Raw genomic sequence first — 22,315 nt, 5'->3', positions numbered from 1 at the left:
GGGTGACAAGCTGAAATTGGTTCGGGCCGCTATTTGTTTCATCAGGTGGAAACCTTAAGAGGTCTTTGTTTGCAGTCCATCAGCTTGCCTGATGAAATTTTTTGTTAATTACCACAACCATGGTAGAATTTGTTCATTTTCCCAGAGGTTTATCCATCATAACTGATTACTGACACTCGTGACCAAAAACAAGACATGTCCAGCAACGGTTCTTCTCAAGAACAAACATTTTTCTTGTCTTGTAACTCGGCCGATGACAACCGGACAAGCGCATCATATTCCGACGCAGCTACCTTTTCGACTGCTTTAGTGATTGCCGTTTCTTCACCGGTGGCAGTTGTGGGAAATGCACTCATCTTGGCGGCAATATGTAAGAAGACGTTTGTAAGAACACCATTCCATATCCTTCTGAGTGGATTAGCGATTTCGGATTTGTGTACTGGACTCATTGCCCAGCCATTTATTGTTGCAGTCATGTTTATCTACTTAAAACGGCCTAAAGAAGTTTGCGACAATCCAAAACTTCTTTTTGCCCTAATAGGAATTGGCGATGGAAGTGCAACTTACCTCATTACCATCACAGTTCTCTTTATAACACTGATATCCATCGAACGATGGCTGCACATGTATCGTCGATCCTTGGTTACAGCCCATCGTGGCTATTTTACAGTAGCCACGGTTTTGATCCTACCAATACCTTTAGTTGTTGCACGACTTTTTGGCGATGTTAAGCCTGAAACGTATAGTAGTGGAGTGTATACTACGATTTCGTCCCTGATGCTCTTTTGTTTTGTTACCACGTCATTCGCCTATTTCAAAGTTTACCAAATTATCCGCCATCACCAAAAGCAAGTCCATGATACGTCTCAGAATTTCGGTCAACCAGCCATAGATCTGGCAAAATACAAGAAATCTGTCGTGTCGATTCTATACATTCTACTGCTATTTTCTGTCTGTTTCTTGCCTTTGGTTGTGTCCACTGGGATATTTCTTTTCTTGGGGGTTAGTCCAGAAATAGGAGTCGCCTTTGGTGTGTCCATGGTGCTTTTATTCTTGTCTTCTGCACTCAATCCAGGCCTTTATCTTTGGAGGATGAATGATATTCGTAACGCAGTCAAGCAGTTGTTTTGAGGTTGCTTCTAACTTAAGAGCGAGGGATCGATCATGGTTAGTGCGCTCGCCTCCGAATCGAGTCGTCCGGGTTCGAGCCATGGCCGGGGGCATTGTATAAATAGATGCGGGGAATTTAATGCAGAGGGCAACCCTGCGATGGACTAGCATCCCATCCAGGTGGGAGTAGAAATACTCGTAGTCGCTTCATGCTACAGAAACCGGAGACAAGCGCCGGCCTGATGGGCCATTTGGCACGTATGCAGACTTTACCACCTTTACCTTAGATATAAGAGGTTTACGTACAGCCTTGCACAGCGGCCTAGGTTATTCCAACAGACGTACTCAGTTTTTCTCTCTCAAGAGCACAACAGCACAATATGTCAAAACATAATTGAAACTTATGCTCAACACCTTTTATTTGAATCGTAGAACACAAGGATCTCTTTCAAGCATAGGACTACGTGAAGAGGATTTAAAAAACTTTGACCAATATTATAAACAGGACAACATGATTTCTTATGTATGGTCGCACATTATAGGGTTTCATGTACAGACTTAAAAGTTAGAACCATCTCGTACAGCGTAATAAACAGTATCACATTTATTAAATTTAGGCGAAATATTTCAAGATTCACAATCACTGATGCGGCTTCTATGCTTAGTCTATTAGGGACTACTTCCCATAATAACATCATAAATTATTTTCGTGACTAACAGTCTGTTTATCCTATATTCAATATTGCTTTTATCCTTTCACTTAGTTTGCTTTTTACAGTTAACTGAAAGTATACATTTGTCTTAAGGTTTCGGTTGCTATTTATACGTATGAAATTTTAGCATATTGTAAGGTTTATAATTTTTTTTTTAATTTTTATTTTTATCAAGACTTCTTTTGATAGCAGTGTTATATTTATAGAGCTGACATAGTTACCCTGAAAAACTAAAGGTTTACATACTTAATTAGTATGCGGCTCAGTCTATTAAACCTACAGTTCAGAATTTAATTACAGCTTTAATAAAATTAATTATTACATGTCTCATGTATAATGCATACCTATAAGTTTAAAACAATTTCTAATTAATAAATTTTGTCTTTGTACCCCTTCCTCGTGAGATATAACGTTGTATATGATAAACTAATTCTTTTCGTACCAGCATGAACTTGTAATTCAGCCACCTCTGATTATTTAACTATTTCATATTTATGAAGGTCCTCCGGATGAATGAGGATGAAGGGCATTGTTTGAGAAAGGGTTCCAGAGGTTGGAAATGTGGGTCGGCCGATTTTGATGAAAATTGCTCCAGAAATTGGCCTTAGTGAGATATTCCAAAATCCAATTTGGTTTAGTTCTCTGACTTTTAGTTCAAAACTTTCAGGGGAAACAAATAAAGCCACTAATTAATTGTATGGTGTGTTTTTGTTCCAAAGGGTCTTTCAGTTCATGTATGTCGATTTGGCATAGAAGGTTCTGGCAGAGTGGGGCCTGGCAGACGTTTTTGCCAAATTTTGAAGAGAAAACTACCATCCCAAATTACCTACTTTTAGAAGGTCATATTTCTTTACTACCTTATTAGCATCCAGTTTTTTAAATGCATAATTGTTCGTACTCGACTCGGCTCGCCGAGTAGGCCCGATTAAGGCTATTCGGCTATCGTTCCTTTTTTTTCCCTTTTCCTTTTTTACCATTTTATCTGCTGATTCAGTTAATAAGCTGTTGAATGCTTCATGGCAGACTTTGCTATTCTCAATGTAAAATATACTGTAAATATAAACATTGCACATTCATTCCCGGGAAGCGTTTCTATAGCCCTCTTTGTCACGAGCACGCTGGGGAGTTCTATGTTCCGTTTCATTGTTTGGCGGCATGACGGCGTTGACAACTGCTTCAGTGAGGTACGAAAAATATGAATTTTTTTCGAGACCGAAAACTGGAGGTTTATTTTTGCGTGAATTACCTCTATTCAAAGGGATCAATAGGGTATGTAGATTTATCGGATTTTAACGAAACTTGGCCAAAATGTTTGTCAGATATTAGCGCACCAAAAAATGTGTGGCTTTTACAAAAATCGAAATGTTTTATCCAATTTCTGGAGCTACTTCACGATTTGTGCATCTTGAAATGTTTGGCCTTGAAATGTGTGTTAATCTTCTCCATCCGTAACCATCTTTGTTCCTTTATGTTGTATTATTATCTCTTTGGTATATTTCCATCTTAGTAAACAAATATTTTCAGGTTTCCTTCAATTTAAAGGTTATTTTGTATGTGACCAAAACACCGTGACCGACCTCCTTTACATGCCACGTCTTTCACTCTAATCAGACCAAAGGGGGAAAGAGTGGAAAGTGTTCGGGCTGATTTTACATACAGAAAGCTGCTGAACTCTACTATTTTATATTAATCTCAACTTTATTTGGGAACAATTTAATAATACATGTCATCGTATTCGGACTTCAACGTTTCCAATACATATTTTAAATTTTGAATTTTCTTTCTATTAACAAACTTTGACTTTAATAATGTAATTTTTACATTTGTACATCTTTTAGCATTATTTTTATGATTTTGATTCATTACTTTTGAGTGATGTTTGGTGCTTTACAGATAATTCTGAAATCAAGAAATACATTACCATGACGGCTGTCATTTTAAATCCTATAACCATAATATTGGCAGCGACAAGTTTTAGTCACCGGAATTTAAAATAAAAAAGCGGCTGTCTCTAACTTTATTTCTCACAACTTCCAGTAATTTTTCAGATGTTTTCTATTTCCATACGGAAGTCGAAAGAATAGCTGTAGCATTGACCAAGCTGTAACAAAAAGGAAACGCTTGCTGCTGAGTGGAAGCGTTACTAAACATGTCCTGTCTTTGGTCACAAACGTCGATAATCAGTTGTGATGGGTAAACCTCGGTTTAAATGAACAAATTTTCCGTCGTTATGGCAACGAATACAAATGTTTGAGGCAAGCAAGTTAATGGACTGCAAACAAAGACCTCGTAAGATTTCCGCCTGATAAAACAAACAGCGGCCTAATCTAAGTTCAATTGGTCGAGAGCGTCCTTTCCATTTTGACTTTAAAGGCCTGAGTTTCCATTAATGAACTACGTGAAAGTACAGAATGGCATCAAAATTGCAGCAAACGTTCAGCAAAGGCAACTGGTATTGGTTTTCTTTCCGTGATAGCGAGAGTACTAATTTCGCAAAGGAAATGAGTTGTACTCGCTTAATACAACAGGAAAAATGATTACAAAGGCGCTTTCTCTGTACGATGATTAATTATTCCTTTCTGTCCCTTAGGGTAAACATGAACTGATGAAAATGGCTTTTAATAGGAAAACCAATCATTTCAAAACAACATTAATAAAGTCATATCTCTTTATCACATTTTAAGTCTAAGTCAGGAAACATGTGGTGAAGAAACAACTGTTCTTTATGGAAAATATAAAATGCTATGTTTAAGTCAGTTCCAAGAAAAATGTTTTCTTTGCGGTGCAATGAGGAACATTTCTTTCTTTTATTAACGTTTCTAAGGTTTCTGATAGGTCACGCTCAAACTGGGCGCGCCGCTACAGTGCCAGTTTAGAAAATACATTAGTCATGCTAACAGCACGTTTATTTACATTTTAAAGGCGGCGCCCTGATGTCGAAAAGGAAAACAAACATACAATGAATTAGAATACTGTTGTGTCAAGTGAAAATCGATGAAGTTGGCACTCCATAATTTAATCTGACAATCAAACGTAATATTATAACTGCGTGTTAAAATTGGTATTTGTATGTCTTTGGTGAGAAACATCCTTGTTCTGGAATATCGATAACGTGTTTGCATGCATGCTTGAGAGCGAAATCATGGCCACAAAATTCTAAATAGATTCTTACAATAACTGCTGCACTGAAGATGACGGATGTCTGCCGAACTTCATTGAAATTATCTAGAGAGGTCCATAATACCATGGGATAATTCAATCTCCTAGCAAAAAATAAGTTCAACCGAGCTTCGTTGTTATGTCAGGTCACTTCTTACGTGAGCATCATGCGGCTGTTGAACAAGGTAATTTCTAAATAAAACCTTGATGCAACATCAGAAATGCGGCGTCTTTTTTGCTAAAAATTCATTTTGTTAATGTCAAAGCATATTTTTTAACGATGAGCAACACGTATGCATACGCGCATATTTTGGGAAAAATCCCATATTGGAAGAAATAGTTATTTCAGTCTAGATTTTAGGAGCTTATTTCCATAGAGTATACGTACAGTCAACACACCATTTCATAAACTTTAACGAACTGTTTATTGCGTTCCGTCTCGTTTGGTGACTTACGATATAGAAGTACCATCGTTTTAGAAGGATGTCCACTACATGAGCCTGTTTGCTTGTAAATTAATTAAGGACCTGTTCATCAATCAGTCCGGTTAAACTGTTTATAAACTCTACTAAGAAAGCCTAATCCATGGTCAGTGCGTTTCCAGATAAACCGCACTGTTCAAGAATACATGCGATCCATGTCATCGAGATGAAAGATTTCTTGGACGATTTCTCTAGGTGCCCCTACACAATAGTTGCTTCACTCCATGGCGAATATCATCCATTCTCCACAGGTAGAGTCCAGGGTTGAGTGCAGACGACAAAAATAAAAGGATCACGGACACGTTATCACCGACATATGTTTCTATTCTCGGCTGGTCTAGACTTACTATAATTCCACTAGAAACGACAAAAGGAATGAAACAAAAAGAAAGTGACGCTATAATAAAAAGCATCGTGGTGACAGATTTCTTGTATTTTACAAGGTTTATTGCTTGCTGACCATAATTATGCCATGCTTCGTTTGCTTGCACTTGCTGTTGGTGATGACGAATGATTTGGTAAACTTTAAAATAGGCAAAAGACGTGGTAAGATAGCAAGTGAGCATGATTGCAATGATTGCGACTCTCATGGTATTACTATAGCTGTGTTTATCATTAGCTAAAACACGAAAAACAACTGAGGGGATCGGGATGATCAATATTATAATAACAGTGAGACAACCGCGGCATGACGTAACCAAGGATCGTCGAGACATGTACAGCCATCGTTCAATGGACATCAGTGTTATGAGGAGAATTGTTGTGGCAATAAAGTAGATGGCAATACTGACGCCAGTTGTGTCTATGGCCTTAACAATTGAATCGTAATCTTTCCTGACAAGGTACATCAAGGCTACCGCGGCATACAGTGGCTGAGCAATGAGTCCTGTACACAAGTCAGTGAACGCTAATCCACTAAGCAGAATGTGGAATGGTGTTCTCACGAACGTCTTCTTCCAAATTGTTGCCAAAACCACCAAATTGCCCGTCACTGCAACCGGTGATAAAATAGCAATAATGGTGCCACACGAGAGAATAAGTTTGTAGCATAGAGGTCCGTTGCCATCGCTATTTTCATCTGGCGAGTCACAAGGAGAGAAAGAACTTTGTCTGGGATATAAAGTCGCGCTATTGAGCATGGCCTGTTTTGTTAATGTATGTCGATTAAGCTGGAGCAAGAAGAACGGGTTTTTAGCAGTTCATTGAAATCCTTTTTCCTGATGGTTTTCCTGACGGTCGAGACAATGTGAATTCATTGAGGCAGGTGAAATTTTTCTCTTCTTTGTCCATCGGATGTGGAAGGATTCACCTGCCGAAAATTAATTTTTCCTTTCTTCCTTCTTTTTTTTTTTTTTTTCATTTTATTTACTTTTAGAGAAGATAATATTTCCTTTATAGTAAATGACCTCCCGCACAGCTTAGCGACTAAATTGATTGTAGCTTAGGTTGTAATAGAGATATTGAATGTGCTCAGCTCAATGAGAAGTGAAATAAATTGTCTTCTTGCGTAGAGCTTTAATTATGTTGAAAGATAAACAAAATGCACTTTTTAAAGTAAATTTTGTTTATAAATAACCTTCAAAGCAATACGCTGACAAAATAACAATCTTAAGGTTGACATTCAAAAATTACTCTTTTTCAGGCTTTTTGAAGCCAAAAAAATTTCACTATAATTTATCTCAGAACACCATTCCCTTCAAGCCTTGGACAAATTATTGATATCGATTTGTGGAACAGAGAGCCTAGCTGATTGAGCTTCCTAAACTTATTGAAATATAAACTTGTTGAATATCAACAAACTATGAAATAAATAAACCTTCCAAGTAATACAATGACAAAATAACAAATAATTTTGATTCAATTTCATTTTCAACTTTATTTTATTTTATTATATTTTCTTACATATAGTAACAAGAATTGCTTGCCCCCGCAATTAGTTCCAGAACTAATCGAGGCAAGGGAAGAGTTGACATTCAAAACTCACTTTTTTCCAAGTTCTTTGAATTTCAGAACACCGTTCTTTGCAGGTCAAGGAGAAACTAATTATAATACTGATTATACTATTAATACATTAATACTGATTTCATGTCTGTTTTATCTACTTCTTCTGCTGTTTCGTTCTTGAAAAAGACACCGAGTCCTTTGTTGGAAATAACCTGAGCGCAATTCACTTAGATCGAACCCTCGCTCTTAAGTAGCAATCTCAAAACAATTGCTTGACTCCGTTACGAATATCATTCATCCTCCAAAGGTAAAGACTTGGATTGAGTGCAGAGGACAAGAATAAAAGTAACATAGACAAACCAAAGGCGACACCTAACTCTAAACTCCTCCCCCAAAAAAGAAACATGACAGCGGACACAACAAAAGGCAAGAAACAGAGAGAAAATAGGAGTAGAATGTAAAGAATCGACACGACAGATTTCTTGTATTTTGCCAGATCTATTCCTGGTTGACCAAAGTTTTGAGACGTGTCATGGACTTGCTGCTGATGATGCCGAATGATTTGGTAAACTTTGAAATAGGCAAACGGCGTGGTAACAAAACAAAAGAGCATCAGGGCCAGTGTCGTAGTATACACATCACGACTATAAGTTTCATACTTCACGTCGCTAAAAAGCCGTACAGCAACTAAGGGTACTGGTAGAACCAAAACCACGGCTATTGTAAGGTAGCCACGATGGGCTGTAACCAAGGATCGACGATTCATGTGCAGCCATCGTTCGATGGATATTAATGTTATAAAGACCATTGTACTACTAATAAAGTAAGTTGCACTTCCATTACCAATTCCTAATAGGGCCAAAAAGAATTTGGGATTGTCGCAAACCTCTTTAGGTTGTGTTAAAATGATCAAATCGACTGCAACAACGAAAGGCTGGGCAATGAGTCCCGTGCACATATCTGCCATTACTAATCCACTCAGGAGGATATGGAATGGTGTTCTTACAAACGTCTTCTTCCAAATTGCCGCCAAGATGAGTGCATTTCCAAAAACTGCCACCGGTGAAGAAACGGCAATTAATACGGAAGTCGAAAAAATAGCTGTGTAATAGAAAGACGCATTTCTCCAGTTTTCATCAATCGAGCTACAAGAAAAGGAAAACGCCTGTTGCTGAGTGGACGCGTTACTGAACATGTCCCGTCTTTGGTCAACCTTGGTGAAAATGAACAAATTTTACTCTCGTTATGTCAACGAACACAAAATAATGTTTCACCAGGCAAGTTGATGAACTGCAAACAAAGACCTCTTAAGATTTCCGCCTGACAAAACAAATAGTGGCCTAAACCAAGTTCCATTAATGGACTACGTGACAATATAGAATAGCAGCAAAATTGGAAAAACGTTCAAGAAAGGCAATTAGCATTACTTTTCTTTCCGTGATAGCGAGAGTATTAATTTCGCAAAGGAAATGAGTTGAACACGCTCAATACAACAGGAAAAATGATTACAAAGGCACTTTCTCTGTACGATGATTAATTTTTCCTTTCTGTCCCTTAGGGTAAATATGAACTGATGAAAATGGCTTGTAATAGGAAAAACAAATAATTCAAAACAACATTAATAAAGTCATATCTCTTCACCATATTTTCAGTGCTAGTCGCAGAAGCATTTGGTCAAGAAACAACTGTTCTTTATGGGAAATATAAAATGTTATTCTTAAGTCAACTCCAAGAATAATGTTTACTTTGTGATTACTTGGGGAACATTTCTATATATATTTGTAATTTTTCTGCGGATACTGAGCTGAGATAAAGGGAAACTATAAGAAAAAGTACGAAAATTGAATAAAACAACAAAAGAGGGATCACGATCACTATCTGGAGATGGAAGCCGGTAACTGATTACTAAGGGCAACATACAGAAATCATGCTAGGAGGTATGCTGTTGAAAAGCAAAATAACATACAATTGAGACTGTCATGACAGGTGAAAGTTGATGGAGTTATCACTCCAGAATTTAATCTCACGACCTAGAATAATATTAACTGTAACTGTTCAAAAAGTATTTGTATGACTTTGGTGAAAAAGTCTTAGTTCTCGAACATCGATGCCTTGTTTCCATGCATGCTTTGAAAAAGCAATCATGATCACACAGTTCTAAACAGTTTGTAATAGCTGTTGCACTGAAGATGACGGATGTCTGTCGAACATTATTATACTTTACTTTGAAATTAAAAATGTCTTCTCTCTGATGTTACAAAACTCAAAGAAAATGCAATTTAAATTCTAGTGGGGTCCGTAAGGAATACCATGGGGTAATTGATTCTTTTGAGAAAAAAAAAATGTTCAAGCAAACTGTTCATTGCGTCGCCTCACGTTTCTTACTTATTGCTACTACATAGAAGTACCGTCTTTTTAGAAGGATTTCCACTACACACGAACCCGTTTGCTCTGTTCATCAATCAATCTGGTTAAATTGTTCCTAAATGTATAAACTCTGTCAAGAAAATCTAACCCATGTTGTGCATTTCCAGATAAACCACATTCGAGATAAAAGATTTTTTTGATATTTTCTCTAAGTTCCCCTACACAATAGCTGTTTCACCCCACGGCGCATATCCTCCATTCTTCACAGGTAGAGGCTTGGATTGAGCGAAGACGACAAAAATATCATTATAGTGGACACGCTATCGGCTATATATATTTCTGGACGTGTGTGGTCTAGACTTACCATGATTTCACTAGAAACTACATGTTGAAGCGACCTTTGGGGAAATTAGCTGATCACTCCAACACTCTTCGTTAGGTTGCTTCTCTTTTTATTTCCACTATTGATGACTTCGGTACAATACTCACAACGTTCTCTTACTGCTACTCTTGACTGGTTACAGCAATTACTACAGCTACAAGGAGCTAACTCGTCACGTTCCTTTTAAAGGGACAACCACGTCATCCATCAAATCAATGTCAATCTGTCAATTAGGCTAACGTAGTGTCATGCGCAATTCGAATAAGATTCTATTCCGACTGCGCATCAAGCTACTTAGCATATTTTCCTTCGAGGTTATCGAGGTTGACTAAAACATTTTCTACCTTGATTTTAACCAACTATTCTTAAGTGGTTGACCTATATAAGGTAACGTGAGCAATATAAAAGTCAGGTACAATCTTCGTTCTTACCGATTAAACGTTTAGGATAACACTACGTTAAAACATAAAAATTGTTGTTAAATATTTCATACAACATAAGTGTTACAAGAAATAGGTTTGCAAACTCCCAGCTTCCTGGGCGGGATTTCCAATTAAAACTATCCATCTCATTAACTGGACATGCTCTTGGTACAAACATCCTCTAACGAGGTGCCGCTGCTATTGTATGGAATCTTTTCTTTATTTGGGTATAAAACTCCTTGAAAAGGTCATTAAAAATGGCAATGTTAGACTGAAAAATTGGACAGGAGACTGAAAATAAGTTAAGGAGTCTAACGCGACTAATTCCAAAAAGAGCGCTTCCAAATCTAGATTTCAATTTTTACTTCATTTTCTCGATCGACACCCGCGAGTAAACAAACGAGTTGCTGGACAACGCAGCTGAACCGAAAACATGTAGTGCAGCAACGGTGCTCGCAGAACATGAATGTACCAAGGCATCCTAGCAAGAATCGGCTACAAATTATTGAAGTAGATACTACATTCAAAATAGTTAGATTACATGGCACTATTTCCAGTGTAACAACAGTCAGGTAATTTACACATATTTCGCTGAAGAACTAGTTCCTAGGAAACGCAGCACCTGCGTACACATCAGCAACGATAAGAAAGGCAACATTTTTTAAACACCTAAAATATTCCAATATTATATTTCGAATGACCCAACACCTATTTCTTAAAACATATATTGCCATTAACTTTTTACCCATTATTACAACGAATAAATATGGTTGGGAATTTATATCTTGCTTGCATTTTTATTGTTTTACACACATACGGAATGAAACAAAAAGAAAGTAATGCTATGATAAATAGCATCGTGGTGACAGATTGCTTGTATTTTGCCAGGTTTATTGCTTGCTGAGCATAATTCTGCGATGCTTCGTTTGCTTGCACTTGTTGTTGGTGATGACGAATGATTCGGTAAACTTTAAAATGGGCAAAAGACGTGGTGAGATAGCAAGTGAGCATGGCGGCAATAATTGCTAGCCTCATCCTATTGCCGTAGCCGTGTTTATCATTAGGTAAAACCCGCAAAACAACTGTAGGAGTCGGAACGATCAATATTGTGAGAACAGTGAGACATCCACGCTGCGATGTAACCAGGGATCGTTGAGACAGGTACAGCCAACGCTCACTGGACATCAGTGTTATGAGAAGAACCGTGGCTTCAATAAAGTAGATGGCACTACTGACGCCAGTTGTGTCTATGATGAGTGTAAACGAATCATAATCTTTCTTGACGACGTACATCAAGTTGACCGTGACAAGCAGTGTTTTTGGTAATTTGTTCATGATAAAATTTGCAATTTGCCTTCTAAAACCGAGGCTTGGTCGTCCTTGGCGTTTGAGAACGTAGACCACGTCGATGGTTTGAGAAAACCATGACGGCAAAGTCAACAGGAACGTCACTAAACAAAAGATTTAATGAGAGATTCGCAGGTAAAGTTTAAATTTACTTTAAGTCCCTACTGTTTTCAGTTGGCGAGCTGGACGAGGTCCGAATTATGTACAATGTAATTTATTCTCGCAGACCCTCTCCACAGCCTGCGATGAACTGGGTAGCATCACTATCCATTTTGAAGATGAAATACTCCTACGCGCTCTACAAAACCCGGAGTAATCTCCGGTACCTATGAGACACTCTTCCACCGACAGTTTCATTAACCACCCCTGCAAAATATGTTTTTCGCTCCATTGTAAATATCCTTTATTCTCCAGAGGTAAAGCGCAGGGTTGAGTGAAGAAGACAAAAGTGTAAGCGCTATAGACGCTTTTAAGGCGGCGTACACTTCTAACCTATCCTGCATGCTTAGATACACCCCACTAAATACGATATAAGGCAAGAAACACACAGTAAATAGTAAGAAAATATACACCATCGAGGCCACAGATTTCTTGTATTTTGCCAAGTCTATTGCCAGTCGACCAATGTTGTGAGAAGTTGCTTGGACTCGCTGTTGGTGACAACGAATGATTCGGTAAACTTTAAAATAGGCAAATGAGGTGGTAAGATAGCAAGTGAACGAGGGTGCAATAATTGCAAATCTCCTGTAATTTTTGTATTTCCGACTCTCATTTTCCAAAACACGAAAAACAATTGTGGAGACGGGAATGAGTGACAGTACAATCATAACGGAATATCCCCGACACGATGTGAAGAGGGATCGTCTAGTCGACATGTGAAGCCATCGTTCAACGGACATCAGTGTTATAAGAAGAACCGTGACGGCAAGAAAGAAGATGGAGCCACACTCGCCGGTTGTTTTTAAGATGGTGATAAGTTTCGCCTTGTCGCCAGGAACTCTGGGGTTAGCCAAGCACATGAAGGAGGCCGCAGCATAGAAAGGCTAGGAGAGTAGTCCTGTACAAAAATCCGTGAGCACTAATCCACTTACAAGAATATGGAATGGTGTTCTCGCAAAGTTCTTCTTCCAAATTACCGCCAGGATCAATGCATTCCCCGCCACTGCCACCGGTGATAAAACAGTGATGATAACAGGTATGGAGAAAAGAACATTGTAAAGATAAGATTCGTTCTCGATTGCGTGAATCTTACGATCGTCCCAGTTACAAACATGGGCGAAAGAACTTTGTCTAAAATAGAAAGATGTGTTATTGAACATAGTCCAACTAGGTTTTCTTGCACAGGTGTTACGCTTTGACCAAAATTTGTAGCTGAAACTGAATATTGGCGATTTCACTTGTTGACAGTTTTTAACATATAACCAGTATCATTTTCATTGTTTTATTTGTATTAATGTCTATTTCAAAGACAAATGGTTCTGCTTCGTCACGTATACCTCTCTCAGGCAAAATACATATTAACAGAAAATATGGAAGAAATAATATCTTATTTTTTTCTGTTTTTCAGTTTTTTTAGAATACAGTGGAACCCCGTTAATACGGACACCAAAGGGACATGATAAAGTGTCCGCGTTATCCGGGTGTCTGTATTAAGCAGGCTAATTTAATAGAAAATATATGAGCTTTTTAGTTGTCAGGAGAAAGAAAACTGTCCGTTATAAGCGGGTGTCCGTAGAGCGGGGTTTCACTATATCTTTTTGAATGAGGCAACTCAATTAGAAGTAAAATAAATTAAATTCTCAGCAAGGAATTTAAGTACAGTGAAACGCCGCTCTACGAACACCCGCTTATAACGGACAGTTTTCTTTCTCCTGACAACTAAAAAGCTCATATATTTTCTTTTAAATTAGCCCGCTTAATACGGACACCCGGATAATGCGGACACTTTATCGTGTCCCTTTGGTGTCCGTATTAACGGGATTCCACTGTACTTTGAAATCTAAAACAAAAGAAATAGTTAATATACCTTAGATTGTCAGGCAAACCGAATTAAAATTGCACACAGGGGAGACTAAAACAGAGTTAATATGTTAGGCAGCATCCACACTGCGCGAGAGAAATTTGAAAACGAAGATTTATTTCTACGGTTAGGTCTACCGTCTACACTAGTCCGTCACGAAAACGGAGCTTTTCAAGAACGCTGTTCAAACCGGAGGAATTTGAAATTAACGCCGGCTTTTTGAATTAGTGGGCGTGGAGGGAAAACATTTTGAAAACGGAGCTTTTCGAAAACGATATAGTTATGATTATCAATTGATTTCCCTATCCAAGTTTTACTCAAAAACAAATCCAAAATAGTAATGCGGTGATTGTTGTTTAAATTCCTCCGAAGTAGTTTGGACGGAAATTCTGCACTGAAGAAAAAAGGAACTAGGGCAAACGTTTAAAACAAGTTAATAGAGGGGACTGGTTACGAAGCCCAACAAACATCAAAGGAGCAAACAAAGATACCAAGATTTATGTTGGAAGGTCCACGACCGTGCACAATCTTTTGTTTTGCGCTCATACACTATGCATGAAATACGTTACCAACACGTTTCTATTGGTTGGTTCCTCAGTACGGGGTAAACAACTATTGTGTTTTGTGCACGGTCAAGGTCAAAAAAGCGATCAAAACATACAATGAAGAACTTTGTCGGGTTTCATAACCACCTCCCTCTATTTACTATGACGAAAACAAAAACAACAGAAGGTAGGTCAAGCAATCTACATTTAATAACAACAGTTAAAATTTAAAAAAAATTCATTGCTGTCATATTCACTAGCCAGTTCAGCTTCATATGGATGCTCCACGCTGATTTAAAACGAGAAAAAAAGAATTCGGGTTTCATGCTATTGCATTGATGTGCATTTTATATGCGCGTTTCCCATAACAAAGGCGTTTTACCATCCCTGAATTTCATCAGTTATTTCTTTATACCTGAAAGAAAATTAGTTACCAGCGAAGATAAAATCAATTTTTCAGCTCGGCTATTTCCTTGAAAAGCAGTTAGTTCTAATTCCAAGGTTTTGTGCGCTTTTTAGATCTCGGTATTATCGGAAGCTACGCCACGAGAGGCTCATATATCCTACCATACCAGACAACATTGAGTATGCTTGATTGATAGAAGAGGATAGAAATTTGTTGTGACTCAAAAACTATTATAAAAAGCAAACACGTCAAAAACATTGAAATGAACGAATGGTGCTGAATAGAACTAGTCAGCAGGTGAAATGATCTACATTTAAATTACTTTCTAAAAGTCGATATTAAAAACTTCCTCGCTTTTACCGACCAGCACAGTTAGCTTTAGCTGATCTCTTAATTATCGCTGAACCATGTCCTATAACGCAACTCCTTCTCCTTCAATTATTCCCGAAAGGGCGTTGAATTTTTCAGTTGCGACTTCCACAATCATCGCAGTTTTGTCACCGGTGGCAGTGGCGGGAAATGCATTGATTTTGGCGACAATTTGGAAGAAGACGTTTGTGAGAACACCGTTCCATATATTTCTGAGCGGGTTAGCGTTCACTGATCTATGCACAGGACTCATCGCCCAGCCTTTCTATGTCTCACCGACGCTGATGTACTGCATGGGTAAACCCTGGAGTAGTTACCAAAACGCCGCTACTTATCACCATATCGGCAATCGGGAAAAGCAGTGCGGTCTACTTTATTTCCGTCACGACCCTTCTGATAGCACCGATGTCCGTTGAACGTTGGCTGCACATGTCTCGGCGATCCTTGGTTACAACAAGTCGTGGATGTTTCACTGTCGCGATTCTGTTGCTCATTCCAATTCCCATTGTTGCTCATTGCGTTTTATGGACTGTGCATGAAAGATATAGAACTGCGACTGAGATCATGATTATCACCGTGTTGCTGTCTTGTTGTCTCACCACGTCATTTGCCTATTTCAAAGTCTACCGAATTATTCGTCATCACCAACAACAAGTGCAAGCAAACGAAACCTCTCGGAATTTTGGTAGACAAGTAATAGACCTGGTGAAATACAAGAAATTTGTTGCTTCGATGTTGTACATTGTAGCCTTACTTACTTTCTATTTTATTCCTTATGTTCTCATTACTGCCGTCAAGTTTAGTCTAGGAGGCAGTTTAGGAATGGCGTTGGCCCAAACTTTTTCCGCAGTCCTTGTATTTTTGTCTTCGTCCCTCAACCCAGGTCTTTACCTTTGGAGAATGAAAGATATCCGCAATGGAGTGAAACAATTATCTTGCTGATACGGATAAACAAATGGACAGAATGAAATTCCATGTCGAACTGAGAACTTCGAATGCCTTGACAACTGTAGAAAACATTTTTGGCCTATTTTTTATAACGTTTCGAATTGGGTTAATTATTTTTTCTTAACAAATGCCATCATCTGATTATCGATCTGGGCGTTAATATGTCTGTCGTAGCTTCGATAGTGTTCTTCTAGGCCACATATCCAAATTTATCGCCTGCAGATGCCATTCTACTGAAGGACCACCAGGTTCTTCTAGGAGGAGGATCTGTGAGCAACCTGCTTCTGTCGTCCCTTGGCTGCATTTAAATGGTATCGACAGGTTCTGCTGTACATGTTCCTACAAAATGATCTCTAGTCTCGTTTTACTACATAACAGTGTACCCTAGGTTATTGCTGTTCGGTAGTTGGAACTGATGTTACTGATAACTTTGGGGGTGGCCCCCATACCAACACCAACGAAATACTCAGGTCAGGAGCCCTTCAACTAAATTCTATATCTTGTTAGCTTAACCAGAACCAGAATTAGAATCAGATGATCGATACTTTAAATAAATCATACATGTGAGTTGTAGATGAAAATCTTAATGAAAAATAAATCTTACCACTTTACCACCAGATATATACTGACTCTAGATAAACTAAAAATAGATGTTGAATTAGGATGAGTTCCATTTTAAGGAACTATTGCAAGTTTATGTATTGCAGGTGAAGGGTTCTCCTAAAACGTAATCACATAAGTAATATAATGTTTGCTGCAAGACCAGGAAATAGATGTAAAAAGAGCATTTGTTTCAGTTACTTGCAGTTTTATCGGATCACAAGTGATGTTCAGTAAACGAAACCGTGAAGAAAGGAATTTTCTAGGGAAAATTGATTAAGTTTATATTGGAGTTCAGATGCCGAGGTGTAAACCAAGGTTAAACCAATAAGAAGATCTCTAATACAACATCTCACCATAACCAAAATGGCCAAAATCGATACCCTATTTATGACGCAAACGGCTGAAAAACCCCACCCTTTGGGGCCTCACATACAGATACCTATATAGCCCATATATGGGAGTACCCCCCTCCCGGGTAACTGGTCACGTTACAACTTGTGTGACATTTTGACGAAGCTGGTGCAGCTTTCGTTGTATAAATGGCCCGATAAACGGATCCCGAAGTTTATTTTATGCGCTGTGCAAGATGCTAAAAGACAAGCATCAAGCATAAAACAGAAGTAAAGCCCATCATTCATCGCAAAACATAGTTCCATTCAAGCGTGTCGTGTTCATTCAGGTTCATTTCCCAGCGATGCAACCGGCAAGTGGTCGTTGTTGTTGTTTTCCAAATTCGGGTATATAGCCCTCAAGCTCCCAGTAGTCTTGGCAGTAGTACAGGATTCAGTTGCCATTAAACGGTAATGAAAACTTACGATTTTCTTCTTCTCCTAGTGCTACCTCTGCGGCAGAATTTATTGAAGGGTCAGGACGACGGCTACGGTTAATTTCTGCAGACCGGCGCCATTATTTACTTTTGGAGTCTCGCAAGTCTTGAGAATTGATCAACTTTAACGCAACCTTCACCTCAAAACTGGATCTAGAGTGTACACAAGTATTAAAGGAAGCTATCTGCCACTACTCAGAAGGTCAACAAACGAACCTGAACGGAAGAAGGTGTATTTTCACCGGATGCTAGGGTTATGCAAAGGAGCTTTGACACGAGCGATAGCTATGTAAACACACTGACTGTGGCAGATTTTAATCTGTTCTCGCGTGCAATCCAAGGAGATACCCACCGGTTTGAATTTATAGAACGGTTTATTAAGGTATGAAATTTACTGTGATGTGCTTCGAAGGCTTCATTTAGACCCAACTTTTGAGATTTCCCCGTCAAATTCGGCTAAATTTTAGTAGGTGATCAAAGGCCTCGGAGTAGGGTGTCTTCCAGCCTCGCTGGTAAGCTGAGAATTTTTCGAAAAGTTTCCATATTTCATCAGTCAGAATAATGAATGTACCTTAAAATTCGTATGAAATCGAAATTCCGTGAGCTGCATTTTAGGCGACGTAGCACGCTTCACAAAATCGGTGAATTTTACCTTTCTGATCACGGTCGGCAACCTCAGTTGGGCCAAAATTCAATTTTGGCTCGTAGCAAAGCGAAAATAAAGAATTGGAAAATAATAAATTGCTTTTTATATATATATGGGTCAAACCCTTTTCACTGAAAAAAAAATGAAGGAAAAGTATTTTTGGTCCCGAAGTCGAGTGGACCGCTTTTAGCGGGACTGCCACTTAATTTGTTATGCTCCCAATTACTACGCTAGGGCGAAACGGCCCTGAAAACGGTCATTAAGGTGCGCCAATTTTGGTTATATCAGCATAATTTCAAATGTAGTAAATATCTCGTCGCGAAACTTGGTAAGTGAATAGAGGACAAATGTCCATTTTTTTGACAACAAAATTGACAGCAAATATCAAAATATGACGTCACAGTTAATGACGTCATGCAATAACCTTCATTAAAAGTTTTTAAATTCCAGCTTTTTCTGTACTTCTTTTGAAAGAGCAAAGCAACAGTAGTTAAAAGCTGAAAACCGTTTGTCAATATCTCAAAAATTAAACGAGATATAACATTTTAAATTTTAGAGAATGCTCAGCCCAAAACCGGGGACTCCCCCTTGATAAATTGAAGGTGTATTTTCCTGGAAGCAATCTCACTTATGTTGCATATTGACTGTACTATATGAGTGTAATCCAAAAAATTGCCCATCAATGTTTTTCCTGCCGTTCTAAACACCTCAAATCGTATTTTTGACGTCATTAGAGGTGACGTCATCAATTATTCAAACAACAAAAACTTGTTTAAGAGGCCAAGACTAAAAAAGTTAAAATGATACGATAATTAGCAGCACTAAGTACTCTTTATTATCAAATTCTAAGAGTTCCTCAAAGAAAAATGAAGAAAAAAAATCATGGGGGTTGACTTTAGAGGAGCACAATGGTTCCGGGGAAACTGAAATTTCTTTAAATTGCTATAACTCGAGAAATATTTGTCGCGGCGAGGAACGGTTTTCAGTATAATAGTCCCCTAGTCATACTCTTTTAAATGATGTATTTGGTGGTTTGAAATTAGAAAATTTGTATGACACGTTTTTGTGACGTCATCAAATTTGACGTCACAATATGACATTTTGACATTTTGTTACAATTGAAATGATCAAGACAACGATCCAAGGCAGTGTGCAAAGTTTCGTACAAAAATATGCAAAGGGGGCAAACTTGCCCTGAATGACCGATTTTAAGGCCGTTTGGCCCCCGCTTGCCCATGAATGTGTCCAACTTTGGTCACCTTTGGTCACACTGAATTTTTATTTCTTTACGGTTTTTTCACGTTAACTACTTTCATTACTTTACCAATTAAAATGTATGCAAATACCCTTCATAGTGTAAATAAAATGAAAAATTGAATTGAATTACATCTAGGATAAAAATGATGGAAAATCTTTCAAATAATATAATCGAGAACAGCCAGCTAAAGATACGATTGTAACCGCAGTTTCACTTGTGTTAAACTCAGCGCTTGAACAACGGCACAAAACGATTCCAAACCGTAACTTTATTTTAATCAAAATTGAGAAACGTTCTCTATTTTCTCACCATTACTTTATATTTTATTTTTGTCTCCTTCTGTTTTTTGCTATGTATATTGCCATACGGTAGGCTTAAAACTACCTGCCAGGTGTTACTTTAATATGGTGATCTCTACGATTGTTCTAATAATAGTAGTAGTAGTAATAATAATAATAATAATAATAGTAATAATAATAATAAATAAATAATCTTTATGGAGGAAGCTCCCGTCACATTGCGTGGTTTTCAGGGAGTTCCTCAGTAACTAAGGTAAAATTAGAGTAAAAAATTTAAAACTAATCACAATCAAATCCAAGTATTAATAAAAAATGGAAGTACAAATTGAAAATCACTTTTAAAATTTAAACCTATCAAGTAACGACATTCTAAGGAATTAAAAGGAAGTTTTTTTTTTATGTCCATTCCAATCGGGTAAAGCACTATTTAGTGATCTGAGCAAACCCCAGTTACTACTTGATTTAATGCATCGAATAGTGTCCTTTGAGTGAGTGTTATGACTATGGTAATCTACACCTTGGATAATCATATTGTTTCTGTCGTTTAGTTCTCAGTACACGTGTATCAAAGGGTACTGAGAATAGATTAGTTCTATTTCAAACTTTCTTGCTAAACGTCATTAAAAAAATAATATTTGGGCCAGGTAGAATGGCTGAGCGAAGCCTCCAATGCAGAGGCTCTTTGGGTTCGTCATTTTATCTTTCCCTCTCATAATGTGCATTGCCTTTCCCTAATTTGAATGACAACCTGCTATATCTCCCCCTTCTAAACGTCCAAATATGTTCTGCAAAATAAATTATTTCTTTAATCAAAATGAATCACATCTAAGATAAATGTTTATTTTTCTTCTTATAATAGGTATCGTCTGTCTGTAACCTAAATTGACACCTGCTATATTCCGTCCCTTCGAAGATTTCAAATAATATATTCTTCAAAATTAATCATTTCTTTAAAACTAATCAGATTTAAGTATAAATCTTTATTTTTTTCTTACAATACATCTAGGTATTGTCTTTTCGTCACTTACATTGACCTGCCACTGCTAATCTTTCAAAAAATATGTTCGATAAAATTAATAAGACCCATTTTACCGATTACAGACGACTTTCTGGCAGGTGGAAAACCGTGGAAGTCAAGTCATAGTAGTTGAATATCCCCAGATAATATACATTGCGAATCATATAGAATTTCAGCAATCTATGTCAACTAGATGGCAGTAGTTTGACGTGTTGTCTAGCTGTAACTGTAGAATAATTGTTTAACTCCACTGCGAATATCATTCATTCTCCAAAGGTAAAGTCCTGGGTTTAGTGAAGGGGACAAAAATAAAACCACCATTGTCACCCTATCAACCACAAATATTTCCGAGCTAAACTGAAGACTAATATAAACCCCACTAGAGACAACATAGGGTAAAAAACAAAACGAAAATAGCAAGAGAATATATATGATCGTGGCAATAGATTTCTTGTATTTCGCCAGGTCGATTGCTTGTCGCCCAAAATTTTGGGATGCTTCGTTCGCTTGGACTAACTGTTGGTGATGACGGATAATTCGGTAAACTTTAAAGTAGGCAAATGACATGGTCAGATAGCAAATGAGACCCATTGCTACAATGGCAATACTCATTTTATTTCCATACTTCTGACTTTTAGTTGCCAAAACACGAAAAACGACCGCAGGAATCGGTGCCAGTAACAGTAAAACCACTGTGAAATACTGCCCACCACGTGATGTCACCAGCGAACGTCGAGACATGTGCAGCCATCGTTCAATGGACAGGATTGCTAAAAGAAGAACTGTGCAACCAATGAAGTAGAGGGCACTGCCTGCGCCGATTGTCCTCAGGGTCAAAGCAAGCTTTAACTTATGGCAATCTGCCTCTTGGGTTGCAAAGTACGTAAAATAGGCGGCGGCAAAGAAAGGCTGGGAGATGAGTCCTGTACACAAATCTGTGAGCGCTAATCCGCTTAGAAGAACGTGGAACGATGATCTCACAAACGTCCTCTTCCAAATTACCGCCAAAATCAAGGCATTTCCCGTCACTGTCACTGGCGATAAAACAGCAATTGCTATCGAGGTCGAGAAAGCAACTTCGTAAGAGAAAAAATCTTTTAGTCTGTTGTCGCCGATTGTGCCACAAGTTGTCAAGAAAGTCTTTTCTGGAGAGGGCGTGTTATTAAACATCACCTATCTTTGTTCATGAGCGTTGGCAATCAGATCTGCTGGGTAAACCTGGGCGAAATAGAACCTTCCTTTGCAGGTTGAAATGCAAATTTTACTACCACAGAATACGAAATAACGGACAAAACTGTCTCGTGAGCCAAATTGATGCATAGACTGTAAACAAAGGCCTTTCAAGGCTTCCAGCTAATAAAACATCTGCGTTTCAACGTTCTGTTTGCAACTCCCGTATTGGAGACAAAATATAGAATAGCCTGCTTTGATAGGTGGGCGTCATAAAGAGG

At 38.1% G+C, this 22,315-nt stretch overlaps 2 protein-coding genes and 1 pseudogene across 2 annotated transcripts; 1 reads left to right on the top strand and 2 right to left on the bottom strand.

Moving 5' to 3' along the window:
- The first annotated feature begins 30 nt into the window (after positions 1 to 30).
- LOC145470572 (cannabinoid receptor 1-like) lies at positions 31 to 5,804 on the top strand. The gene is made up of 2 exons (XM_081454379.1): positions 31 to 5,167; positions 5,716 to 5,804. The coding sequence occupies exon 1, from the start codon at positions 196 to 198 to the stop codon at positions 1,129 to 1,131; it is 936 nt and encodes a 311-aa protein (XP_081310505.1). The 5' UTR covers positions 31 to 195; the 3' UTR covers positions 1,132 to 5,167; positions 5,716 to 5,804.
- A 6,204-nt stretch (positions 5,805 to 12,008) lies between these two features.
- On the bottom strand, positions 12,009 to 13,317 carry LOC145470568 (high-affinity lysophosphatidic acid receptor-like; annotated as a pseudogene).
- A 7,763-nt stretch (positions 13,318 to 21,080) lies between these two features.
- Positions 21,081 to 22,034, bottom strand: LOC145470525 (high-affinity lysophosphatidic acid receptor-like). Its single transcript, XM_081454329.1, has one exon. It carries the CDS (start codon positions 22,032 to 22,034, stop codon positions 21,081 to 21,083), a length of 954 nt encoding a protein of 317 aa, XP_081310455.1.
- Between the last annotated feature and the right edge of the window lie 281 nt (positions 22,035 to 22,315).

This window comes from Orbicella franksi, chromosome 15 (genome assembly GCF_964199315.1).
Source record: "Orbicella franksi chromosome 15, jaOrbFran1.1, whole genome shotgun sequence".
NCBI lineage: Eukaryota > Metazoa > Cnidaria > Anthozoa > Scleractinia > Merulinidae > Orbicella > Orbicella franksi.
The sequence above is the reverse complement of the archived record's forward strand: the minus strand, read 5'-3'. Positions and strand labels throughout refer to the sequence as shown.

What these genes read in the sequence shown, in the direction of transcription:
- LOC145470572 (XM_081454379.1), top strand. Translation starts at nt 196, where the DNA reads ATGTCCAGCAACGGTTCTTCTCAAGAACAAACATTTTTCTTGTCTTGT.
- LOC145470525 (XM_081454329.1), bottom strand. Translation starts at nt 22,034, where the DNA reads ATGTTTAATAACACGCCCTCTCCAGAAAAGACTTTCTTGACAACTTGT.